The 22,991-nt window shown below is 34.2% G+C and overlaps 1 protein-coding gene across 2 annotated transcripts in view; it reads right to left on the minus strand.

Moving 5' to 3' along the window:
• LOC137755947 (disintegrin and metalloproteinase domain-containing protein 5-like) overlaps nucleotides 1–22,991 on the minus strand; it is a 148,685-nt gene that overhangs the window by 75,376 nt on the left and 50,318 nt on the right. For both annotated transcript variants that reach the window (XM_068532090.1, XM_068532091.1), the window contains 3 exons: nucleotides 21,031–21,167; nucleotides 17,045–17,228; nucleotides 14,010–14,105 (listed from right to left, as the gene is read on the minus strand). In XM_068532090.1, coding sequence (XP_068388191.1) covers nucleotides 14,010–14,105; nucleotides 17,045–17,228; nucleotides 21,031–21,167 — 417 coding nt within the window. The remainder of the gene's footprint in view (nucleotides 1–14,009; nucleotides 14,106–17,044; nucleotides 17,229–21,030; nucleotides 21,168–22,991) is intronic.

Genomic DNA, 22,991 nt, shown 5'->3' on the forward strand with positions numbered 1-22,991 from the left:
TGCCTTACCTGAGGACACCCACAACTAGCCAGAGAACAACACCTCCAGCACTCCACACACACCCGTATAGCCAGCACCCACACTCTCTAGCAGATGGTGCACGTGAGCCTCCAACAGGGTGCAGAATGCTGCGGAGGACACATGTATATTAGCAGCTGGCTGGACTCTGCCGAACTGGGGGAAGGTGCACAACTTTGAACACTTCAGGGCACAGCCTTAAGGAAAATAAATAGGAGGCTTTCCACATTCATACTAGCTTTGCAAGACTGAGAGAAAGCATACAATCCTAAACTTTCCCACTATGAGGGAATAAGAGGAATGGAGTATACACACCCATAGAAAAGGTCTGTGAGACCCTCAGAACTCTAGCTGGGCTGACTGGTGCCTGACTTCTTTCTCTCCCAAGGCCAGTTAGTAAACACTGGAGGAGATGGCGACTTCTTCAAATGTGAAGACAGCAATGCAAGGCATCAAGGAACATAAAGAATCAAGGAAACAAGACACCACTAAAGGACCAAAATATATCTCTGTGGAAGACCCCAAAGAAATGAAGATGCACAAATTGCCTGACAAAAAAAATTAAAAATAATCATCATAAGTTCAGTGAACTATAAGAGAGAATAGATAGGCAAATAAAAACCAGGAAAACAATACATAAACAAAATGAGACATCTAACAAAGACAGAAATTTGTTTTTAAGAACCAAATAAATTCTGGATCTGAAGAATGAAATGACTGAACTGAAAATTTTCATATAAAAAGCTGCAAAAGCACAGTTGATCAAGCAGAAGAAACAGTGAATTCAAAGACAATTATTTGAAATTATCCAGTTGGAAGAACAAAGAAGAAAAAAGGTAAATTCTATGGTATATATGGAACATTGTTGAAAGAAACAACCTATGCATATGGGAATCCCAGAAGAAGCAAAGAGAAAGGGCAGAAAGCTTACTTAATAAAGAAATACTGACAGAAGAGGAAAGAAACTTATCACAAGGGAATGCACATAAGACTGTAAGACTACTCAGCAGAAACCTTGCAGTACAGAAAGTGGGAGGATATTTTCAAAGAAAAAAATCTGCCAACCAAGAGTACTATACCTGGTAAAGCTGTCCTTCAGAAATGAAGAAGAAATAAGACTTTCCCAGAAAGACAAATGCTGAGGAAGTTCATCACCACTAGACCTGTCTTACGAAAAAAAAAAAGGCTCTTTAAAGAAGGTTCTTCAAGTCAAAATGAAAAGATGCCAAATAGAATCATGAAAACATATGAAAGGATAAAAACCACTGGCAAAAGTAAGTATTCAATAAAATTCAGATACTCCAATACTATACATAATATGGTGGTATGTAAATCACTTTTAACTCTGGTATAAAAGTTAAAAGACAAAAGCATTAAAAATAACTGTAGCTGCAACAATTTGTTCATGGATACACAATATTTTTAAATGTTAAAATACGACTAATAGCATGAAATGTGGGGGGAGAGAAGTAAAAGCTTAAGAGTTTTTGTATGAAATTGAAGATATTATCAGCTTAAATAGGCTGTTATGACTATAAAATGTTTTGTGTAAGCCTTGTGAAAATCACAAAGAAAATACTTTTAGTCAAAACACAAAATACAAAGAGAAATGAATCAAAGCATACCACCACAAAAAAAATCACAAAGTAAGACTGTGAGAGATGAAAAATGGGACAAAAGAACTACAAAACAAACAGAAAACAACACTATGGCAATAGCAAATCCTTCCTTATCAATAATTACTTTGAAAGTAAACGAATTATATTCAATAATCAAAAGACATAGAGTAGTTGAATGAATAAAAAACAAAATTCAACTATATGCTGCCTACAAGAAACTCATTTAAGCCTTCAGGATACACATAAACTGAAAGTGAAGGGATGGAAAAAAGTAGTTCATGCAAATGGCCATCAGAGAGAGCAGGGAGGGCACATTTATATCAGATAACATAGACTTTAAGACTTTAAATAAACAATATTTATAACAATTATAAATACATATGCACCCAACCTTAGAATACCTAAATATACAAAGCAAACATTAACAACTGAAGAAACAGTCACAAATACAGTAATAATAATAGGTGACTTCATTACCACACTTTCAATATTGGTTAGATCATCCATAACAGAAAAATCCATAAGAAAACAATGGACTTGAACAACATTATAGACCTAATGGACCTAACAAACATACACAGAATGTGCCATCCAATAGCAGCAGAATATATATTCTCCTCAAGTGCACATAGAACATTCTCCAAGATACAGCATAGGCCAAAAACAAGTCGTAACAAATTTAAAAAGACTGAAATCATACCAAGCATCTTTTCCAACCACAATGAAAGAAAACTTGAAATTTCACAAATTTATGAAAATTAAACAATACACTACTGAAAAAAACAATGTGTCAACGTAGAAATTAAAAGGAAGCAAAAATATTTTGAGACAAATGAAAACTGGAGATAACAACACTCCAAAACCCAAGGGATGCAGGAAATTTACTTCTGAGTGGAACTTTCATAATAATAAACACCTATATTCAAAAAATGATCTCAGACAAACAACCTACCTAACACTTCAAGGAACTAGAAAAAGAAGAACCAACTAAGCTCAAAGTTAGCAGAAGGAAAGTAATAATATATATTAGAGCAGAAATAAGTGAAATAGAGATTTGAAAAACAATTTTAAAAAGTCACAAAAACGAAGAGCTGGGTTTTTGAAAAGATAAAATTGGCAAACTTTTAGCTAGGCTAACTGAGAAAAATAAAAGAGACAATTCATATAAATTATAAATGAAAGAGGTGGCATTATAACAGATAGCACAGAAATACAAGGGATTATAAGAGACTACAATTATAAACAAATTTTATAAACTAGAAGAAACCTAGAAATGATCTTCCAAGATTGAATCATGAAGAAATAGGAAATCTGAACAAACCAATAATGAGCAAACAGACTGAGTCAGTTATCAAAAACCTCCCAAAAAAGAAAAGCCCAGGATCAGATGGCTTCACAGTTGAATTCTATCAAACATTTAAGGAAAAATTAAGGCCAATCCTTCTTAATCTCTTCCAAAAATTGAAGAGGAAAAAATACTTTCAAACTTATTTTACAAGGCCAGAATTACCCTCAGGCCAAAGTCAGACAAAGACACCACAAGAAAAGAAAACTATATGCCAATGTAGTTTTGACCTGATGAACAGCCTGATGAACATAGATGCAAAAATCCTCAACAAAATACTAGCAAACCAAGTTCAACGGCACATTAAAATGTTAATACACCATCATCAAATGAGATTTAGCCCTAGGATGCAAGGATGGTTGAACATACCCACGTCAATAAATGCAATACACTACATTAACAGAATGAAGGATAAAAATAACGTGATCATCTCAACAGATACAGCAAAAGCATTTGCCAAAATTTAATATATTTTCATGATGAAAGACTATCAACTTAGCTATAGGAAGGAATGCACCTCAACATAATAAAGGCCGTATATGACAATCCCATAGCTAACAAGCCAAGGATGCCCTCTCTCACTACTCCTGTTCAACTTAGTACTGGAAGTCCTAGCCAGAGCAATGAGGCAAGAAAAAAGAAATAAAAGACATCCAAATTGGAAGGAAAGAAGTCAAATTGTCTCTGTTTGCAGATGACATTATGCTATATATAGAAAAGGTTAAAGACTTCACCAAAAAAACTGTTAAAAATAATAACTTAATTATTAAAAGTTGCAAGATACAAAATCAACATATAAAGATAGTTGTGTTTCTTTAAATGTAAAAATGAGCTATCTACAAAACAAATTAAGAAAAAATCCTATTTACAATAGCATCAAAAAGAATAAAATGCTTAGGAGTAATCTTTATTAAGGATATATAAGATCTGCACACTGAAAATTATAAAACATTGATGAAGGAAATCCATGATGAAAAACAAGTAAATGGAAAGATAGCCTTTGCTGATTTTTCTTTGTGTCCTTCGGCTTTAATAAATCATAATCATGAGTAAGCTATATGCTGAGTACTGTGAGTTCTCTACTGATTCATTAAACCTAGAGATACTACTGGAGACCTCCGAGAAAGGAAAAAATTGCCATCTTAACAATTCTGAGTCTTCCAATCCATTCACATGGAATATTCCAACTTCACTTAGATTTTTTCTTTTCCTCAAAAATGTGTTAAGTGAATCTGTTTTGCATTTCTTTTATTAAGAGTATTCTTATGCTACTGTGAATGGAATTGTTTTTCTAATTTCATTTCAAGATTGTTCACTGCAATTACATAGAAATTCAATTCATTTTTGTATAGCGACTGTGTATCTTGTGACTTTTATAAACTCATTTGTTTTCAAAGCTATTTTTGATGAATTCCTTAGGATCATTACATACATGCAGGATCATGTCATCTGCAGAGAGAGGTGTACTTCCTCCCTCCAAATTGGACGACTTTTATTTCTTTTTCTTACCTGACTGTACTCTCTACAGTCTCTAGTACAGCATTTAATAGAGGTGATAAGAGCCTACACCTCCTTGCTCTGTGTCTGATTTTAGGGGGAAAGTACTCAGAATTTTGTTATTGGTATGATGTTAGCTGTAGGTATTTCATAGATGACCTGTATCAGGTTAAGTTTCTCCCTATTTATAATTTGTGGGTAATTTTATAAATGAGTAGTTATTACATCTGTTATATCCTTTTACTGAATCTTTTGAGGTGATCATGTATTTTCTTTTTCTTTATTTAAATAATATGGCGTGCTACATTAATTAAACAAACGTGCATTACTGAAATAAATCCCTCTTGGTCATGGTGGCATTCTTTTCATGTTTCTGGACTCTGTTTGTAATTTTAAAAGGGTTTTTGCATTGACATTCATGAGGAATATTGGTCTATAGTCTCCCTGTGAGGCTTTCATCTGGTTTGGTGTCAGGGTAATACTGTCCTTTAAAATGAGTTATTTTTCTTATTTATTTTTTTAAATAAATTTATTTATTTTGTTTATTTATTTTTGGCTGTGTTGGGTCTTTGTTGCTGCGTGTGGGCTTTCTCTAGTTGCGGTGAGCGGGGACTACTCTCTGTTGTGGAGCACGGGCTCTAGGTGCACGGGCTTCAGTAGTTGTGGCACGCAGGCTCAGTAGTTGTGGCTCACAGTCTCTAGAGCACAGGCTCAGTAGTTGTGGTGCACAGGCTTAGCTGCTCTGCAGCAGGTGGGATCTTCCCAGACCAGCGCTCAAACCCATGTCCCCTGCATTGGCAGGTGGATTCTTAACCACTGCGCCACCAGCGAAGCCTTAAAATGAGTTTTAAAGTATCCCTTTCTCTTACATTTTCTGGGAAAGATTGTGGTGTATTGTTATTGTTTCTTCTTTAAATGTTTGATAATATTCACCAGGGAAGCTATCTAAATCTGGGCTTTAATTTGTGGAAAGATTTTAAAATAATCACCTTAAAGAACCTCGATGAAGAAATGTAAGAGAACACAGGTAGATAACCAGAGGAAATTGAAAAAACTGCAAGAGCAAAATGGAGGAATAAAGAAAGTGTAACCATCAAAAAGAACTAAACAGAAATTGTAGAGTTGAAGAAAACAATAATAAAAATAAAAATTTAATGAAAGACTTCAAAAGCAGAATCAATCATGCAGAAGCAAGAGTAAGTGAACCTGAATATTGTTTATTTCCATTTATCCAGTAGAGAAACAACAACAACCAAAAACAATAAAAAAGTAAAGAACACCTACCTGAATTATGGTAGCTTATCAAGCAAATGAACATTCATATCATAAGAGCTCCTGAAGGGGAAAACAGAGAGAAAGGAGCAGAAAGATTTTTAAAGAAATAATAGCTGAAAGCTTCCCAAATCTTGGGAGACATACGGACAGCTAGGAACAGAAGGCTAAAAGGTCTCCAAACAAGAAAAACCCAAAATATATTCCCCTAAGACAAATTATAACCAAAATGTTAAAAGTCAAAAGAAAAATTTTGAAGCAGCAAGATAAAAATTACTCATTACATATAAAGGAATCCATAAGGTTATCAGTGGATTTGTCTTGCAGAAATGTTGCAAACCAGGATGGAGGGGGATGAAACATTCAAAATACTAAAAGAAAAAATTGCCAACCAAGAAAACTATACAAGGCAAAGTGCCCTTCAAAAATTAAGGAGAGATAAAGACAATTCCAGACAAATAAAAGGTAAGGGGGTTCATCATCTCCAGACCTGCTTATAAGAAATCCAACAAGGAGTTCATCAAATTATAAGAGGACACTAAGTCATGAAAATATATAAAAGTGTAAAACTCACTGGTAAATGTAAATATATAGTCAAATTCAGAATATCCTAATACTGTAATCATGACAAATCACATTTATCTCTACTACAAAAGTATTATGAAATAAACATAGTTATAATAATTTTTTAATGGATTCACAATATAAAAAATACAAAGTGTGATATTAAATGCATAAAATATAGGAGGAGGAGAATTAAAAATGCAAAGTTTTTGTATTTATAGAAGATGGGTTGTTATTAGCAGCTTAAAATATACTGTTATATCTATAAAATATCTTTGTAAGCATCATGGTATTCACAAAGAGGTAATCTATAATAGATACACAAATTAAAATATATCACTACAAAAAATAAATCAAAAAGGAAGATGGAAAAGAAAAAGGAACTTTAAAAAACAGAAAACAACTAACAAGATGGCAATAGAAAGTCCTTACCTATCAATAATTACTTTAAATGTAAACAGATTAAATTCTCCAATCAAAATATACAGAGTGGAAAATGGATAGAGAAAAAAAAAAGATTCAACAGTCAAGAAACTCAATTTAGCTTTAAGAATATGCCTAAGCTGAAAGTGAAAGGAATAAAAAGATATTCCATGCAAATGCTAACCAAAAGAAAGCAGGGTTTACTGCACTTATATTAGACAAAATAGACTTTCAGTCAAATCAGTCACAAAAGACAAAGAAGGTCATCATAAGATGACAAAGGGATCAATCCATCAAGAGAATATAACACTTGTAACTATACATGCACCAAATATTGGAGCACCTAAAAACTTTAAGCAAATATTGACAGACTGAAGGGAAAAGTAGACAACAATACAATAACAGAAGGGGACTTCAATACCCTACTTTTAACATTGGATAAATCAACCAGAAAGTCAGTAAGAAAATAGCAGACCTAAATAACATTATAGATCAAATGGACCTTGAGACATATATAGGACATTATTTCCCATGGAAAAAAATACAAATTCTTCTCAAAAGCACATGTATCATTCTCTACAATAGGATATGTGGTGGTCACAGGCAAGTTATAAGAAACTTAAGACTGAAATAATATTTTGTGTATTTTACAATGTTATGAAACTAGAAACCAATAAAAGAGGAAAAAGTGGAAAATTCAGAAAATGCAGAATTAAACATCACACTCCTGAACAACCAATAGATCAAGGAGAAATAAAAGAAACATCAAAAAGAATCCTGAAATAGACAAAAACAATATACCAAAATATATGAGATGCCACAAAATCAGTTATAAGAGTTACGTTTATAGCAATAAATGTCCACATTAAAAAAAGGAAATATCTCAAATAAACAACCCAACATTACATCTAAAGGAATAAGAAAAGGAGGAAAAAAGTAAACCCAAAGTTAGTAAAAGGTAGAAAAGAACAAAGATTAGAGGGGAAATAAATGAAATAGAGACTAAAAAAAAAATAGAGAAGATCAATAAAACTAGGAGTTGGATTTTTGAAATCCAAAATGGCAAAACTTTAGTTAGACTAACCAAGTAAAAAAAAGACAGGCCTCAATAAAATAAAATTATGAATGAAAGAAGAGACACTAAATCTGATACTGTAGAAATACAAAGGATCATAAGAAGCTACTATGAAGAATTATATGCTGACAAAGTGTGTGACCTAGAAGAAATGTATACGTTCCAAGAAACACACAACCTACCAAGACTGAATCATGAAGAAATGGAAAACTTGAACTGACTAATCACAACTATAGAGACTAAATTTGTTTTTAAAACCTCCTAAGAAAAGCCCAGGACCAGATGGTTTCACAAGTGAATTCTATGAAATATTTAAAGAATAATATAATACTAATCCTTCTCAAACTCTTCCAAAAAATTAAAAAGGAGGGAATACTTCCAAACTCGTTTTACAAGGCCAGCATTACCCCAGTACTAAAGACAGATAAGGACACCAGAAGAAAAGAAAATTGCAGGCCAATATCCCTGGTGAATACAGATGAAAAACATTCTGAAGAAAATGCTAGCACACCAAATTCAACAGCATATTAAAAGGAACAAACACCATGGTCAAGTGGGATTTATACCTTAGATGCAAGAATGATTCAACATACAGGTATCAATAAATGCAATACACCCCATTAATAAAATTAAGAGTAAAATTCATATAATCTGAAGAGATGCAGAAAAAAACATTTGACAAAATTCAACACCCTTTCATGATAAACACTCAAAAAATTCGGTATAGGAAGAACATATCTCAACATAATAAAAGCTATATATGACAAACTTTAGCTAACATTATACTCAATAGTGAAAAGCTGAAATCTTTTCCTCTAAGATCAGGAACAAATGGAGGTATCCACTATCACCACTCCTATTCAGCACAGTACTAGAAGTTCTAGCCAAAGCAATTAGGCAAGAAAAAGAAATAAAAGGCACTCAAATCAGAAAGGAAGAAGTAAAATTGTCACTGTTTTCACATGACATGATCTTATATACAGAAAATCCTAAAGAACCACAAAAAAATCCATTAGAGCTTATACACAAATTCAGTAAAGTTGCAGGATACAAAATCAAACTACTAAAATCATTTTCATTTCTATCCATTTTTAACAAAATATATGAAAAAGAAAAATTTTAAATCCCACTTATAATAGTATCAAAAACACTATATTACTTGGGAATAAATTTAACTTTTAGACTTTATATGATGAAATTATGGCTGAAAACTTCCCTAACCTAAAGAAGGAAACAGATATCCAGGTAAAGGAATCACAGAGAATCCCAAACAAGATGAACCCAAAGAGACCCACATTAAGAATTATCATAATTAAAATAGCAAGAGTTAAAGATAAAGAGAAAATTGTAAAGGCTGCAAGAGACAAAGTCACATACAAGGGAAGCCAAATAAGGCTCTTAGCTTATTTTTCTAAAGAAACTTGCCACCACAGAAGAGAATGGTATGATATATTTAAAGTGCTGAAAGAAAAAAAAAATCTACAACCTAGAATATTCTACCCTGCAAGGTTATCATTCTGAATTGAGAAAGAGATAAAGCTTTTTCAAGACAAGCAAAAATGAAAAGAGTTCATCACTACTAAACCAACCTTACAAGAAGTGTTAAAGGATCTTCTTTAAGTGAAAAATAAAAGGCTACAACAAGAAATAAGAAAATATAGGAAGTGAAAAATCTCCCTGGTAAAGGCAAATATATAGTTAAGGCAGTGGATCAACCACTTAAATAATCTAGTATCAAGGTTAACAGACAAAAATTGTAAAAATCAACTATAGCTACAATAAACATATAAGGAATAGTCATGAAGATGTAAAATATGACATCAAAAACACAAAATGTATGTGGGGGGGTAAAAAATGTAGATCTTTTAGAATGTGTTTGAATTTAAATGACTATCAGTTTAAAACAAGTAGGTGTAGCTATAGGTCAACATATATGAACCCCATGGTAACCCAAATCAAAAACTACAATAGATATACAAAAATTAGAGAGAAAGGAACCCATACATAACACTAAAGAAAATCATCAAACTGCAAGGGAAGAAACTAAAAGAGAAAGAAAAGAGAAGAATTACAGAAACAACCAGAAAGCAAGAAACAAAATATCAATAAGTACATAGCTATCAATAACCCCTTTAAATGTCAAAGGACTAAATGCTGCAATCAAAAGGCTGACTGGATAAAAAAAAAACCAAGACCCATCTATAAGCTACCTATAAGAGACTCACTTCAGAGCTAAAGACATACACAACAATCTCATCTACAATCACATGAAAAAGAATAAAATACCTAAGAATAAATACCTAAGAATAAAGGAAGTGAAAGACCTATACTCTGAAAACTATAAGACATTGATGAATACATACAAATAAATGGACAGATATACCATGTTCATGGATTGGAAGAATTAATGTTAAAATGACTGTACTACCCAAAGCAATCTACAGATTGAATGCAATCCCTAGCAAAATACTCATGACATTTTTCTCAGAACTAGAACAAAGAATTCTAAAATGCGTATGGAACCACAAAAGACACCTAGCAGCCAAAGCAATCTTGAGAAAAAAAGAACTAGAGTTATCACACTCCCTGACTTCTGACTATTTTACAAAGCTACAGTAATCAAAACAGTATGCTACTGACACAAAAGCAGTTATAAATCAATGGAACAGAATAGAGAGCTCAGAAATAAATCATACACATATGGTCAATTAATCTATGACAAAGGAGGCAAGAAGATATACAATGGTGAAACGACAGTCTCTTTAATAAGTCATGTTGGGAAAACTGGACACCTCCATCTAAAAGAATGAAATTTTTGTATATGATGTGTGCATATCACATCATATACAAGAATAAACTCAACATGGATTAAAGACCTAAATGCAAGACCAGAAACCATAAAACTCCTAGAAGAAAACGTAAGCAGTACACTCTTTGACTTTGAATTTAGCAATATTTTTATTGGATCTGTCTCCTCAGGCAAGGGTATAAAAACCAAAAATAAAGAAATGGGACTCATTCAAACAAAATCTTTTGCACAATGAAGGAAACCATCAAGAAAACAAAAAGGCAACCTACTGAATGGGAGAAGATATTTGCAAATATGTTTGTTAAGGGGTTAATACCCAAAATATATAATGAACTCATATGACTCAATATTAAAAAACAAGCAAACAGAACAAACAACTTGATTTTATTTTTTTCCCTTTTTTTAAATTTAATTTTTATTTTAAAATTTAAAAAAAATTTTTATTGGGGTATAGCTGTTTTACAATGTTGTGTTAGTTTCTACTGTACAGCGAAGTGGAGTTCCCTGTGCTATACAGCAGGTTCTCATTAGTTATCTATTTTATACATATTAGTGTACATATGTCAATCCCAATCTCCCAATTCATCCCACCCCCCCCCCTTTTCACCCCTTGGTGTCCATACGTTTCTTCTCTACTTATGTGTCTCTATTTCTGCCTTGCAAATAGGTTCATCTATACCATTTTTCTAGATTCCACATATATGCATGAATATATGATATTTGTTTTTCTCTTTCTGACTTACTTCACTCTGTATGACAGTCTCCACTGGTCAGAATGGCCATCATCAAAAAATCTACAAATAATAAATGCTGGAGAGGGTGTGGAGAAAAGGGAATCCTCTTGCACTGTTGGTGGGAATGTAAATTGATACAGCCACTATGGAGAACAGTATAGAGGTTCCTTAAAAAACTAAAACTGGAATTACCATATGACCCAGCGATCCCACTACTGGGTATATACCCAGAAAAACCATAACTCAAAAAGACACATGCACCCCAATGTTCACTGTGGCACTATTTACAATAGCCAGGTCATGGGAGCAACCTAAATGCCCATCGACAGATGAATGGATAAAGAAGATGTGGTACATATATACAATGGAATATTAATGAGCCATAAAAAGGAACAAAATGGGGTCATTTGTAGAGACGTGGATGGACAACTTGAGTTTGAAATGGACAGAGAGCCTGAATAGGCATCTGTCAAAGGAAGACACACAGATGGCCAACAGGCACATGAAAAGATGTTCAACATCACTAATCAGGGAAATGCAAATCAAAATCACAATGAGATATCACCTCACACCTGTCAGAATGGCTATAGTCAAAAAGGCAACAAATAGCAAGTGTTTACAAGGATGTGGAGAAAAGGGAACCCTGGCACACTATTGGAGGGAATGTAAATTGTTACAGTCACTATGGGAAACTATATGGAGGTTTCTCAATTAAAAATAGAACTACTTTGATCCAGGATATATATCTGAAGGATATAATACCAGTGTCTTGAAGAGCCAGATGCACCCCCATGTTCATCGCAGCATTACTCACAATAGCCTAGATATGGAAATGACCTAAGTGTCGAGCAATAGATTAATGTATTAAAAGAAATGTAGTGTGGAATAATATTCAGCCATAAAAAATAAGGAAATCTTGCCATTTGCGACAACATGTAGGAACCTGGAGGACATTATGCTAATTGAAATAAGTCAGACAAGAGAAAGAGAAATACTGTATAATCTCACATGTGAATTGTAAAAAAGCCAAACTCCTCAAAGCAGAGAGTAGATTGGTGGTTGCCAGAGGGTGCTAGGTGAGGAAAATGGGAAGATGTAGGTTAAGGGTACAAATTTTCAGCTATAAAATGAAAAAAATCTGGGGATCTAACGTACTGCATGGTGACTGTAGTTAACAATAATGTTATTATATACCTAAAAGTTGCTAAGATAGTAAATTTTAAATGTTCTCAGTATGTGAAGTGGTGGATGCGTTAACTAACCTTATTGTGGTCATCATTTCACAATACATACTTAGAGCAAATCATTACGTTGTACATCTTAAACTAAAGAATTGTATGTTGATTATATCAAGAAACCTGGGGAAAATTTTTTTAAAGATTAAATCATGTTCTTCCTCCCGTCTTAAGAATATGTGCCATTTACCTTTGTTCAAGAGTTTGTTTCTTTCTCCTTAGGGTTCCAATGGATTGTGCTGGGTGTTGGGCAACTTTCAGGGGTTCGTTAAATGCTTTCATTAAAAGGAACTGAATGGTTGTACAGTAACTGAATGAATTGTGAAGGTACAGAGGATTTTTACCAGAAGACAGTAAAGAGAAGTTAGCCAAAAAAAGAACTAATCTAACTTCCTGTCCCTATGTTAAGTATGGTCTTATAAAATAAAAACTTAAGAAGGTTGCCCAAGGTGTATGTTAATCATAGAGAAATCCCAATGGGTACAGGAAAGATTTCTAATGTGGTATAGGAATGGGAAGTCAAGTCAGGAGAGAGAAGCATCAGGCATTATGTACAGGAGAGTCCTAGAAATGACAGTTTACAGAGTGGACTGAAGTGTGACAGGGGCTCCAATGCTGCTTGCATATAATAAGATGGGAAGGACTGCATAGAGTAGTGACATGTTTTCCATCTCCTTGGAACACGTATTTCAAGAAATTTAATGCTGGGACTTCCCTGGTGGCGCAGTGGTTAGGAATCCGCCTGCCAATCCAGGGGACACGGGTTCGAGCCCTGGTCCAGGAAAATCCCACATGCTGTGGAGCAACTAAGCCCGTGCACCACGACTACTGAGCCTGTGCTCTAGAGCCTGCAAGCCACAACTACTGAAGCCCACGCACCTAGAGCCTGCACTCCACAACAAGAGAACCCACCACAACGAGAAGCCCACACACCGCAACAAAGAGTAGCCCCTGCTCGACACAACTAGAGAAACCCCGCACGCTGCAACAAGGACCCAATGAAGCCAAAAATAGATAAATAAATTTAAAAAAAAAAAAAAAAAGAATCCGCCTGGTAATGCAGACGAAACAGGTTCGAGCCCTGGTCCAGGGAGATCCCACATGCCGTGGAGCAACTAAGCCTGTGCGTCACAACGACTGAGCCTGCGCTCTAGAGCCCGTGAGCCACAATTACTGAGCCCTTGTGCCACAACTACTGAAGCCTGTGTGCCTAGAGCCCGTTCTACACAACAAGTGAAGCCACTGCAATGAGAAGCCTGCGCACCACAATGAAGAGTAGCCTCCACTCGCCGCAACTAGAGAAAGCCCGCATGCAGCAACAAAGACCCAACACAGCCAAAATAAATAAATAAATAAATAAATTTTTTTTTTAAAAAAGAAATTTAATGTTAACATATAAAATACAGATTGCCTCCTACCTTGCAGTCTCGTGTGCAGCATTCCCCCGAACCACATATTTTATTTTTTTTCTTTGTACATGTTCTAGGATCACAGCAGTCTGGATGTGTACAATTCTGGAAACAAATGCTTTGTTACTCAATCATGCATGATTAGGTACAGTCAAATAAAACTGCAATACAGAATTTATTTACGAAGTATGAGCATTTCTTAAAAACCAGTTTCAGTAATCCCACTCTTTACATGAGACTTATTGAAATCAACATCTCAGCCAGTAGGTTGTAAAAGAAATGTGTCATTTCACTACATTTCATATAATCTGAACAATATTAACATACTACTGTGGAGCCAAAACCTTAGAGGAAATAGTTATTAGATTTCTTGTTAGCTACCAGTCTCTTCTAAATTTTTCCTATATCCTTGCTTTCATAATAAATCTATTTACACACTGTCAGCAATGCAGACTCTCAGCTTCTCTGTCTGAAATGGCAAACCCCCAAACTTCTGCCCCCAGAAAAGTGGTCCCAGAAGCCAGTCTGGTCTGTCCAGATTTCACTGTGATGCTGGCCCCATACGTACTTGTATTTTACAAGATTCAGTGCCTTCAATCAACTTTTCCAGTCTTCGGTAGCAAGTTTGTTTTAAACTCTGTAATTTACCAATATTAGAAGTTTGAGTTTCCTGGTGGTGTGTTTTTTCTTACTGGTATTTTTAATTGGTATTTTCAATGAACAGCTTCACCACAGGCAGCAATAATATACTTTAAAAAGGCTATTTATTTCATCTATTGACTCGTGTATTAATGTACTCAAAGTTTAAATATTCCTTTGTTAGCTTTTTTTCTTACTGTCTCTCTTAATCAAATGTTTGGTTATTCTAGTTTGGGTTTTTTTTCTTTTTCAATACAACTCCATTTGTAAGGGCAGACTTTCTTAAGAATAGAATGCTCTGGCTATTTCAAAATGGTTCCTTTTCCCCTCCCTCTGCCAGAAGCATTAGACTTCTCTACAGTATTCAGTGACAACCAGTTCAAGTTTCTGCAGGTAAAACTCATAAAAGTGTGGGGACCTTCCTATGATCGGGTTCCCCTGGAGTTTTAAACTATCAGAGTTCTACACACTGAGACTCCAGAAATTTGTCAATTACAGTTCAGGTTTTCCTACCCAGATGCTGGTTCCCAAAAGGTTTTAGCCTGTGCGTTGCTACTCTAGTAAGTTGTGATTCTCTGCATTCACCTGTTGGTTTTTCCAGTTTGTGGGGCAGTGGTTTGCTGTGACCTCACTTCTCTGATGGATGCAAGAAGAGCTGTTTCTTTTCCAAGTTGGTTAGCTTTTTACTTGTTGTAAGGACTAAGTGGTGACTTCTAAACTTCTCACATGTCAGACCAGAAACCATAATTCTTGTCTTTTGATGTATTTGAATAAAAGTCCTTTGAACTGGCTTTTGAACATATTATATATATATATATATATATATATATATATATATATATATATACACACACACACACACACACACATATATATGTTTGAACATATATAAATTGTAAATATTTTCTCCCATTTCAGAGTCTATCATTTTATTTTTCTTAACAGAGCCTAAAAGAAAAAGTTTCTAAATTTGATTAAGTACAACTTACATATTTTTCTTTAAAACCTCATTCTTATTTGCCTTACCTAAGAAAGTTCTGCCTATCACAGAGTCAAAAAGACTGTCTCCTGTGTTTTACTCTAAAAGCTTTAGGATTTTCGCTTTTATATTTAGGTCTTTGATCCATTTCAAGTTAATTTTTGTGTATGGTGAGATGTCAAAGTTTTCTTTTATGTACATGGATATCTAGTTCATACAATACCTTTGTTGGAAAGGTTTTCTTCACCCATTGAACTGCCTTAACATCTCTGATTGTCAGAGAATCAATTGATCTTATAAATATTTTATATTTGGATTCTCTATAGTGCTTCATTAAGGGATATGTTTATGCTTTGGCCAATACCACATTATCTTGATTATTTCAGCTTTATAGAAAATTTTGAAATTTACAGAAAATTAGTGTATGTGGTCCACCTTTGTTCTTTTTAATTGCTTTGTCTATTCTAGGTCCTTTGCATTTCCATATATATTATAGTATCAGCTTGTCAATTTCCACAGAACGATGGTGGGGTTTGGATTGGGATTGTGTGGAGTGTTGATGTAGAGCTGACATCTTAGCAATATTGTGTCTTCCAGTCCATGAAAGTGGGATATGTCTCCCTTTCAATCTTCTTTCATTTCTCTGAGCAATGTAAGTTTTCATTGTACAGGTCTTGCATGTATTCTGTTAAATTTATCTCTATTTCATGTTTTTGAAACAATGTATATGGAATTGTACATTTTAGTTCATTTTCCATTTGTTCATTGTTTATACATAGAAATCCATGGAATTTGGGTTCACATGCATTCATTAATTAGCTTTAGCAGACTTTGGGGGCAGATTGTTTAGGATTCTCCAATCACGTGGCCAAGTTGAATTTGATTAAAGACAGTTTTAATCTTCCTTTCCACTCATTGTGTGTTTCTTTTTCTTGCCTTACTGCAGTTTCATTGTGTGCTTCTTTGTGTTTCTTTATCTTCCCTTACTGCAATGGCAGGAGCATCCACTGCAGTGTTGAAGGGAAACATAACCTGTCAATACAAAACTTTTTTTCCGTATAATAGCAAACGATATATTTTGCTATATAGTCTATAGTCTTTAGATGTTCTTGTCTTTTTGTTACTGCTTGTTGTTAAAGGCATATTTCTTCAACCCCTTATACACTCTTTGTGGTCACTAATTATAAGATTAGAGCTGATGCATACACTAAAGAATTTAGGAGGGCAATATTTGAAGACAGATAGTAACTAAAGGATGTTTGCTCTCCACTTCAAAAAATGGCAAAATTAGGAAACTTAAAGGCTTCCATCTTCCCCAAAGAAGGTATTTTTCAAAATTATTTTTCCAAAAGACAAGGTCTTCTTTTCCACCTCGTACTCACATATATGGGAAATAAAAACTATTTTTGAAAAGATTTCCACTAACCTGTAAAGTGCCACAATCACATTCTTCACCCGATTCCAACTTTCCATTGCCACACATCTTCCTCTGTTTGTAAACTGGCTCATCAGGAAGAATTTTATGAAGACATTCAAGGCCAGAACGTGCAGCAAAATATTTAAAGTCATCCAAGCTACAAGTGCTAAAATCCTTTATACCCCCAGATAGCCTAAAATATAAAAAAAAAGTGTATGACAAAAATTATTGCTGTATAACTCTACATTTCTCGTAATGTATGATGTTTTGAAGAGAGATTTAAAGAGCATTATTCTCATGGATAACAATAGGCACACTTTTAAAAATATAAAAGTATTTTAAAAATACTAACATTTTTAACACACTTTTTAAATTTCACCAAGAAAATTCTTATAATGAAAAAAAATTCCAAAATCTTTTGCCATTCATCCTGTTTTAAAGAAGACCAATTATTTACCTATCTGAAAATCTTTATTAATTGTTTAAACATAGGAACTGTGTTACTCTTTATTTACCTTCTTAGTGCCAAACAACTGAATTAAAAATTTTTGGCCTCAGTATTTAATATACTTTTTATTTATTTAATATCATTTTTGTATTTTTTCTATAAATACCAATATGAGCATGTCTGTATTATCTTTAAAAGTATATTTTAGATCTTTTGCTCTCTGTAATTAGGCATTTTTCAAACAAGAATCTGTTGTTTGATTTACACCATGGGAGGGACAAGAGGAATACCTGTCCTGACGGAGTGAGAAAGTTGTTAGTAGTTTGCTAATATATCAGCATCCAACTAAAACACTAGAAAGAATACAATTTAAGAGTAAAGACTATGCCCTAGACCAGTAGCTGACAAACTTTTCTGTGAAGGGCCGCACAGTAAATATTATAGGCTTATATGCCATATGCTCTGTTGCAGCTACTCAACTCTGCCACTGTGGTGCAAAAGCAGCCATGAAGAACATGTAAAACAGTAAGCCTATAAAATTAATTTACAAAACAGGCAGGCAGCCAAATTTAGCCTATAGAGCATTGTTGGCTGACCTCTGCCCTATACTAAAATCTACTCTGTATCAGTCCTAACAGTTAGGGCCTAAACTCAAGCCCTAACAACATCCCCAGAGGAAACCAAGTTTGGAAGTTCAGGCCTGCCATTTTAGAGGGGTTTGGAAATGCCTTGAGTTTTCTATAGACTCATGTTAACAAAGTATAAAACCAAGCACATAAAATTTAAAATGATTACCCAATAATTGAATTGCCTGGTAGAAAAAGAATCAATGCTTTTCAGAGGAAGGTAATGAGAATCTAGGCTTTCTATTGTACTATCAACAATATCCAATATGCTACTACTAATAATAATCATACAAAGAAATAAGAAAATGTAAACCATAGTCAATAAAAAAGCAGTCAGTAGTAAGCAACACTGAGAAGGCCCAGGTGTTAGATTTGGCACACAAATACTTGAAATGAACCATTATAAATATATTCAATTAATTAAAGAAAAATGTTTAAATAATTCAGAGAAATTACAGCCTTCTAGAGTGAACACTCAAAAGAGAGTGCATATCATCCAATTTACATAATGTTCTAGAGCCAGTAAAACTAAATGTAGTGATAGAAATCAGATCAGCTGTTGACTGGGGCAGGGTGGAAGGTAAAAAGGATAGCCAAGGATCACAAAAGAACTTTCTGTGGAAATGGAAATGTTGCATAGCCTGATTGACACTATGGTTCAGTAATTTATATATATTTATCAAGAGTCATAAACTCGTACACTTAAAGTTTAAAGTGTATGAATTTTATTGCGGACAAATCATACCTTAAAAGTTGATTTTTTATAGTGTACACAAATACAATACTCAAAAAGATGATGAAAGAATATTCCTCTGAGAAACAATTTCACACAGAGAAGAAGTAATTTAGTTATTATCTACTTTGTGCCTTCACAGAAATTTGGGATAACATAGATTCAGTCATCACAGGACAAAATGAAATAATAAGAATACTGAGCTAAAAGGTCATTATTGGAAACATTTACTGAGCACTCTTCTAGGCAACTGGTGTGTAGTGAAATGTAGACCAAGTGCCTGCTAGGGGCAAAAAGTATGAACATCAGGAAATAGATATATGAAATAAGTCAGATAGTTATAGGAATGATGAAGAAAAATAAAACAACACAATTTACAGGGAATAAAAGATACTGTTTTAGAAGAGAAGACATTTATTAAAAAAAAAAAAACTATAGCTAAGATTGGGCACACGGCAAGGGTACCCACTCTCACCAGATCTATTCACATTGGGCTGAATTTATTTCAAGTGCAATTAAGCAAGAAAAAGGAATTACACACAAATAGATGGAGAGGAAAACATAAAACTGTTCTTATTCATGAACAACAAGATCTTGTTTATAGAAAATCTTAAGTAATCAACAAATAAAATCTCCTGGAATTTCTATTGAGTTTAGGAAGTTTGTAGCACACAAAGTCAATATACAAAACTTATATAAATTATATTTCTATGTACTAGCAATGAGCACTCTGAAAATGAAATTAAGAAAACAGTTCTTTTCAAAATAGCAAAAAAGAATAAAATGTTTAAGAATAAATATAACAAAACAAGTACAAGACCTGTAAACTGTAAAATACCATACATTGCTGGGGAAAATTAAAGACCTAAATAAATGAAGACATATACCAGATTCACGAATCAAAAGACTCAGTATTGTTAAGATGGTAACTCTCCCAAAATTGACTATTTATAATACCCAAGATATGGAAGCAACCCAAGTGCCCATCCACAGAGGAATGGATAAAAAAGATATGGTATGGAATATTACTCAGCCATAAAAATGAACGAAATTCTTCCATTTGCAGCAGCAAGGATGGATCTAGAGACTATCATACTAAGTGAAGTAAGTCAAACAGAGAAAGACAAATACTGTATGCTATTTGTCATACTAAGTGAAGTAAGTCAAACAGAGAAAGACAAATACCATATGGTATTGCTTATATGTGGTAACTAAAAAATAATACAAAAGAACACATACTTAAAACAGAAGTAGACTCACAGATATAGAAAACAAACAAGGGGTTACCAAAGGAGAGAGGGAGGAGGGGAGGAGCAAGTTAGGAGTAGGGCATTAAGAGATATAAACTACTATGTATAAAACAGATAAGCAACAAGGATACAGTATATATATAGCACAGGGAATTATAGCCATTATCTTGTAATAACTTATAATGGAGTAGAACCTGTAAATATACTGAATCACTATGCTGTATACCTGGAACTAACATAATGCTGTAAATAAACTATACTTCAATTTTTAAAACTCTCAACAGGAGTTTTCATAAAAATTGGAAATTTGATAATAAAATGTATATGAAACTACAAAGAACCTAGAATAACCAAAACAATTTGGGAAAAGATGAAAAAACGTGGGGACTTGTACTACCTGATTTCAAAATTGTTTGTAAAGTAGGGGGAAAGTATTATCAATGATACTAAAATTCTTAAAGAGCCTTTTTCTTCAGTAGTCTCTCTCTCAGTGGGGCATAATTTTACTTATTTGTGACTTGATGCCTTTCTAAATTAAAAAAAGATAAATTTTTAACTTGAATTGTACTGTTCATCCTTATATTGTATAATGCCAGTATCAAGGCATTTAACTTTAAATAGAATGACTAAAATCACACAATTCATATGGCTTGTCCCCAGAGGGTATCTTCAATCTAGCCAGCAGAGAAAAATACAAGCCAGACTCTGGAAGGTAGGAAGGAGGAACAGAATGTCCCCAGGCATGGAGAGGCCTGGGGGAGTGCTGGGTCTATTTTGGTGTGTGTTCCATCTGCACTTGAAAAGAATGCGTATCCTAGTGTAGGGTATAGTATTCTACAATTGTCAATTAATTCAGTTTGGTTAATAGAAATATAAAGTCCCTAACCAAAAGAAAATTTTTAAGTATACTGTGTGTTTAATAAAGAAAATTATCTTACACAGCTTTTGGTGACATTGTGCAAACATCTCCTGAACAATGGCAGGTCTCAGTATTATCATAACTCATTCCCATATTAAGGCCCAGCAACTGCACAATACTGAGAGCATATGACTCCAAGGATAAACCCTCTGAATACTAAATATAAGGAAAATAAAAGAAAAATAGTTAGCTAAGAATCTTATTCAGTTATAAAAAGTTACTTACTATAATCAAAAATTTGTACATAAAACTCATTTTTAAAATTCGTTAATGCATCCAAGATACTTAGGTAGACACAATTGTACTAGAGTTATGTAAGTATTATTCAACACAGATAGATGAGTAACACTACAGTTTAATTTCAAGATACTATTACATAATGACAATACCAGCTATCTTAGCAAATCTAATAGAGTTTAAACACCACACTGTATTGCTTCTTTGAATTATTTTAAACAAGATGCTTTTAATCTTTTATTTTAATAGTCAACCCTACATTCTCTTTGTAGTATACAGTCTCTAAAATGGGTCCCAATGATCCCTGCCTCCTGGTATTTATGTTCCTGTGTATCCCCACTCCATTGAGTGTAGGCTGGACGTAATTACTGACTTGCTTCTAATTAACTGAATATAGCAGAAGTGATGGGTCATCATGTCCAAGATAAGTTATTAAAAGACTGACTTCTTGGATTCTCTGTCTCTCTCTCTCATTCGCTCTGGGGGAAGGTAGCTACTATGTCATGAAGTAGGCCTGTGGAGAGGCCCTCATGAGTGAGCTTGGAAACTTTTTCTGAGGTCTTCCAATAGTCACATGACTGAGCTTGGAAGCAAATCCCCTCTGTGTTGAAGCTTGAGATAATTACAGCCCTAGTTGACATCTTGTTTTCACCCACTAAGCTGCTCCTAGATTCCTGACCCAAAGAACTGTGTTGTTTCCGTGTGCTAAGGTTTGGTACAATCAGTTACGTAGCAATAGATAACTAATACACCCTCAACAGGTATTGCTGTTTTCCTTTGAAACATTTCTAGTATCTGCATAGATGTTTATAGCAGCTTTATTCATAACTGCCAAAACTTGCAGGCATCCATCATGTCCTTCAGCAAGTGAACAGATAAACTGTGGCATGTTTCAGACAACAGAATATTATTCAGCACTAAAAAGAAATGAGCTACAAGGTCATGAAAAGACACGGAGGAAATTTAAATGCATATTACTAAGCGAGAGAAGCCAACCTGCAGAGACTATGTACTGTATGACTCCAACTATATGACATTCTGGAAAATAAGTTATGGAGACAAAAGATCCACGGCTGCAGGTGGGGAGGGGAGAAATTAATTGGCAGAGAGCACAGAGGGTTTTTAAGGCAGTGAAAATACTGTGTATGATACCATAATGATGGATACATATCATTATTTGACCAAATCCGTAGAAAGTACAACACGAAGATTGAACCCTAAGGCAAATTATGAACTTTGGGTGCTTTTTAATGGGGTCAATGTACGTTTATCAATTGCAATAAGTATACCTCTCTGGTGAGTGATGGTGATAACGAAGAAGGTTATGCATGTGTAGGGGCAAGGGATACATTGATAATCTATGCACCTTCCTCTCAATGGTGCTGTGAACCTAAAACTGCTCTAAAAACAGTATTTTTTTAAAAGTTGTTGGTACTTGATGGACCAAGAGCAAGACGGTATTGTGAGGGAGTGGCAAGTAAAGAACAGTTCAGAGGAGAAGATGTAACTGACCCATGAAGATGTTTCTAAGTTTCCATCCCACATATTGCCCTGGGTTGCTTGTTGTTCAACCACAGCCGCTAACAGGTAGAAAACAACAATCAGCGGACGCATCAGACACTTCAGTCCACCTTCAGAGGGTAGAGAGTAATTTTGTTTACTGGAAGACTGCTTGAACTCAAGCAATCCCTCCTTCCTGCACCCCAGCTTTTGATCAAAAGCAGTTCTTAGGACCAAATGGAA

This window comes from Eschrichtius robustus, chromosome 21, assembly GCF_028021215.1.
Source record: "Eschrichtius robustus isolate mEscRob2 chromosome 21, mEscRob2.pri, whole genome shotgun sequence".
Classification (NCBI taxonomy): Eukaryota; Metazoa; Chordata; class Mammalia; order Artiodactyla; family Eschrichtiidae; genus Eschrichtius; species Eschrichtius robustus.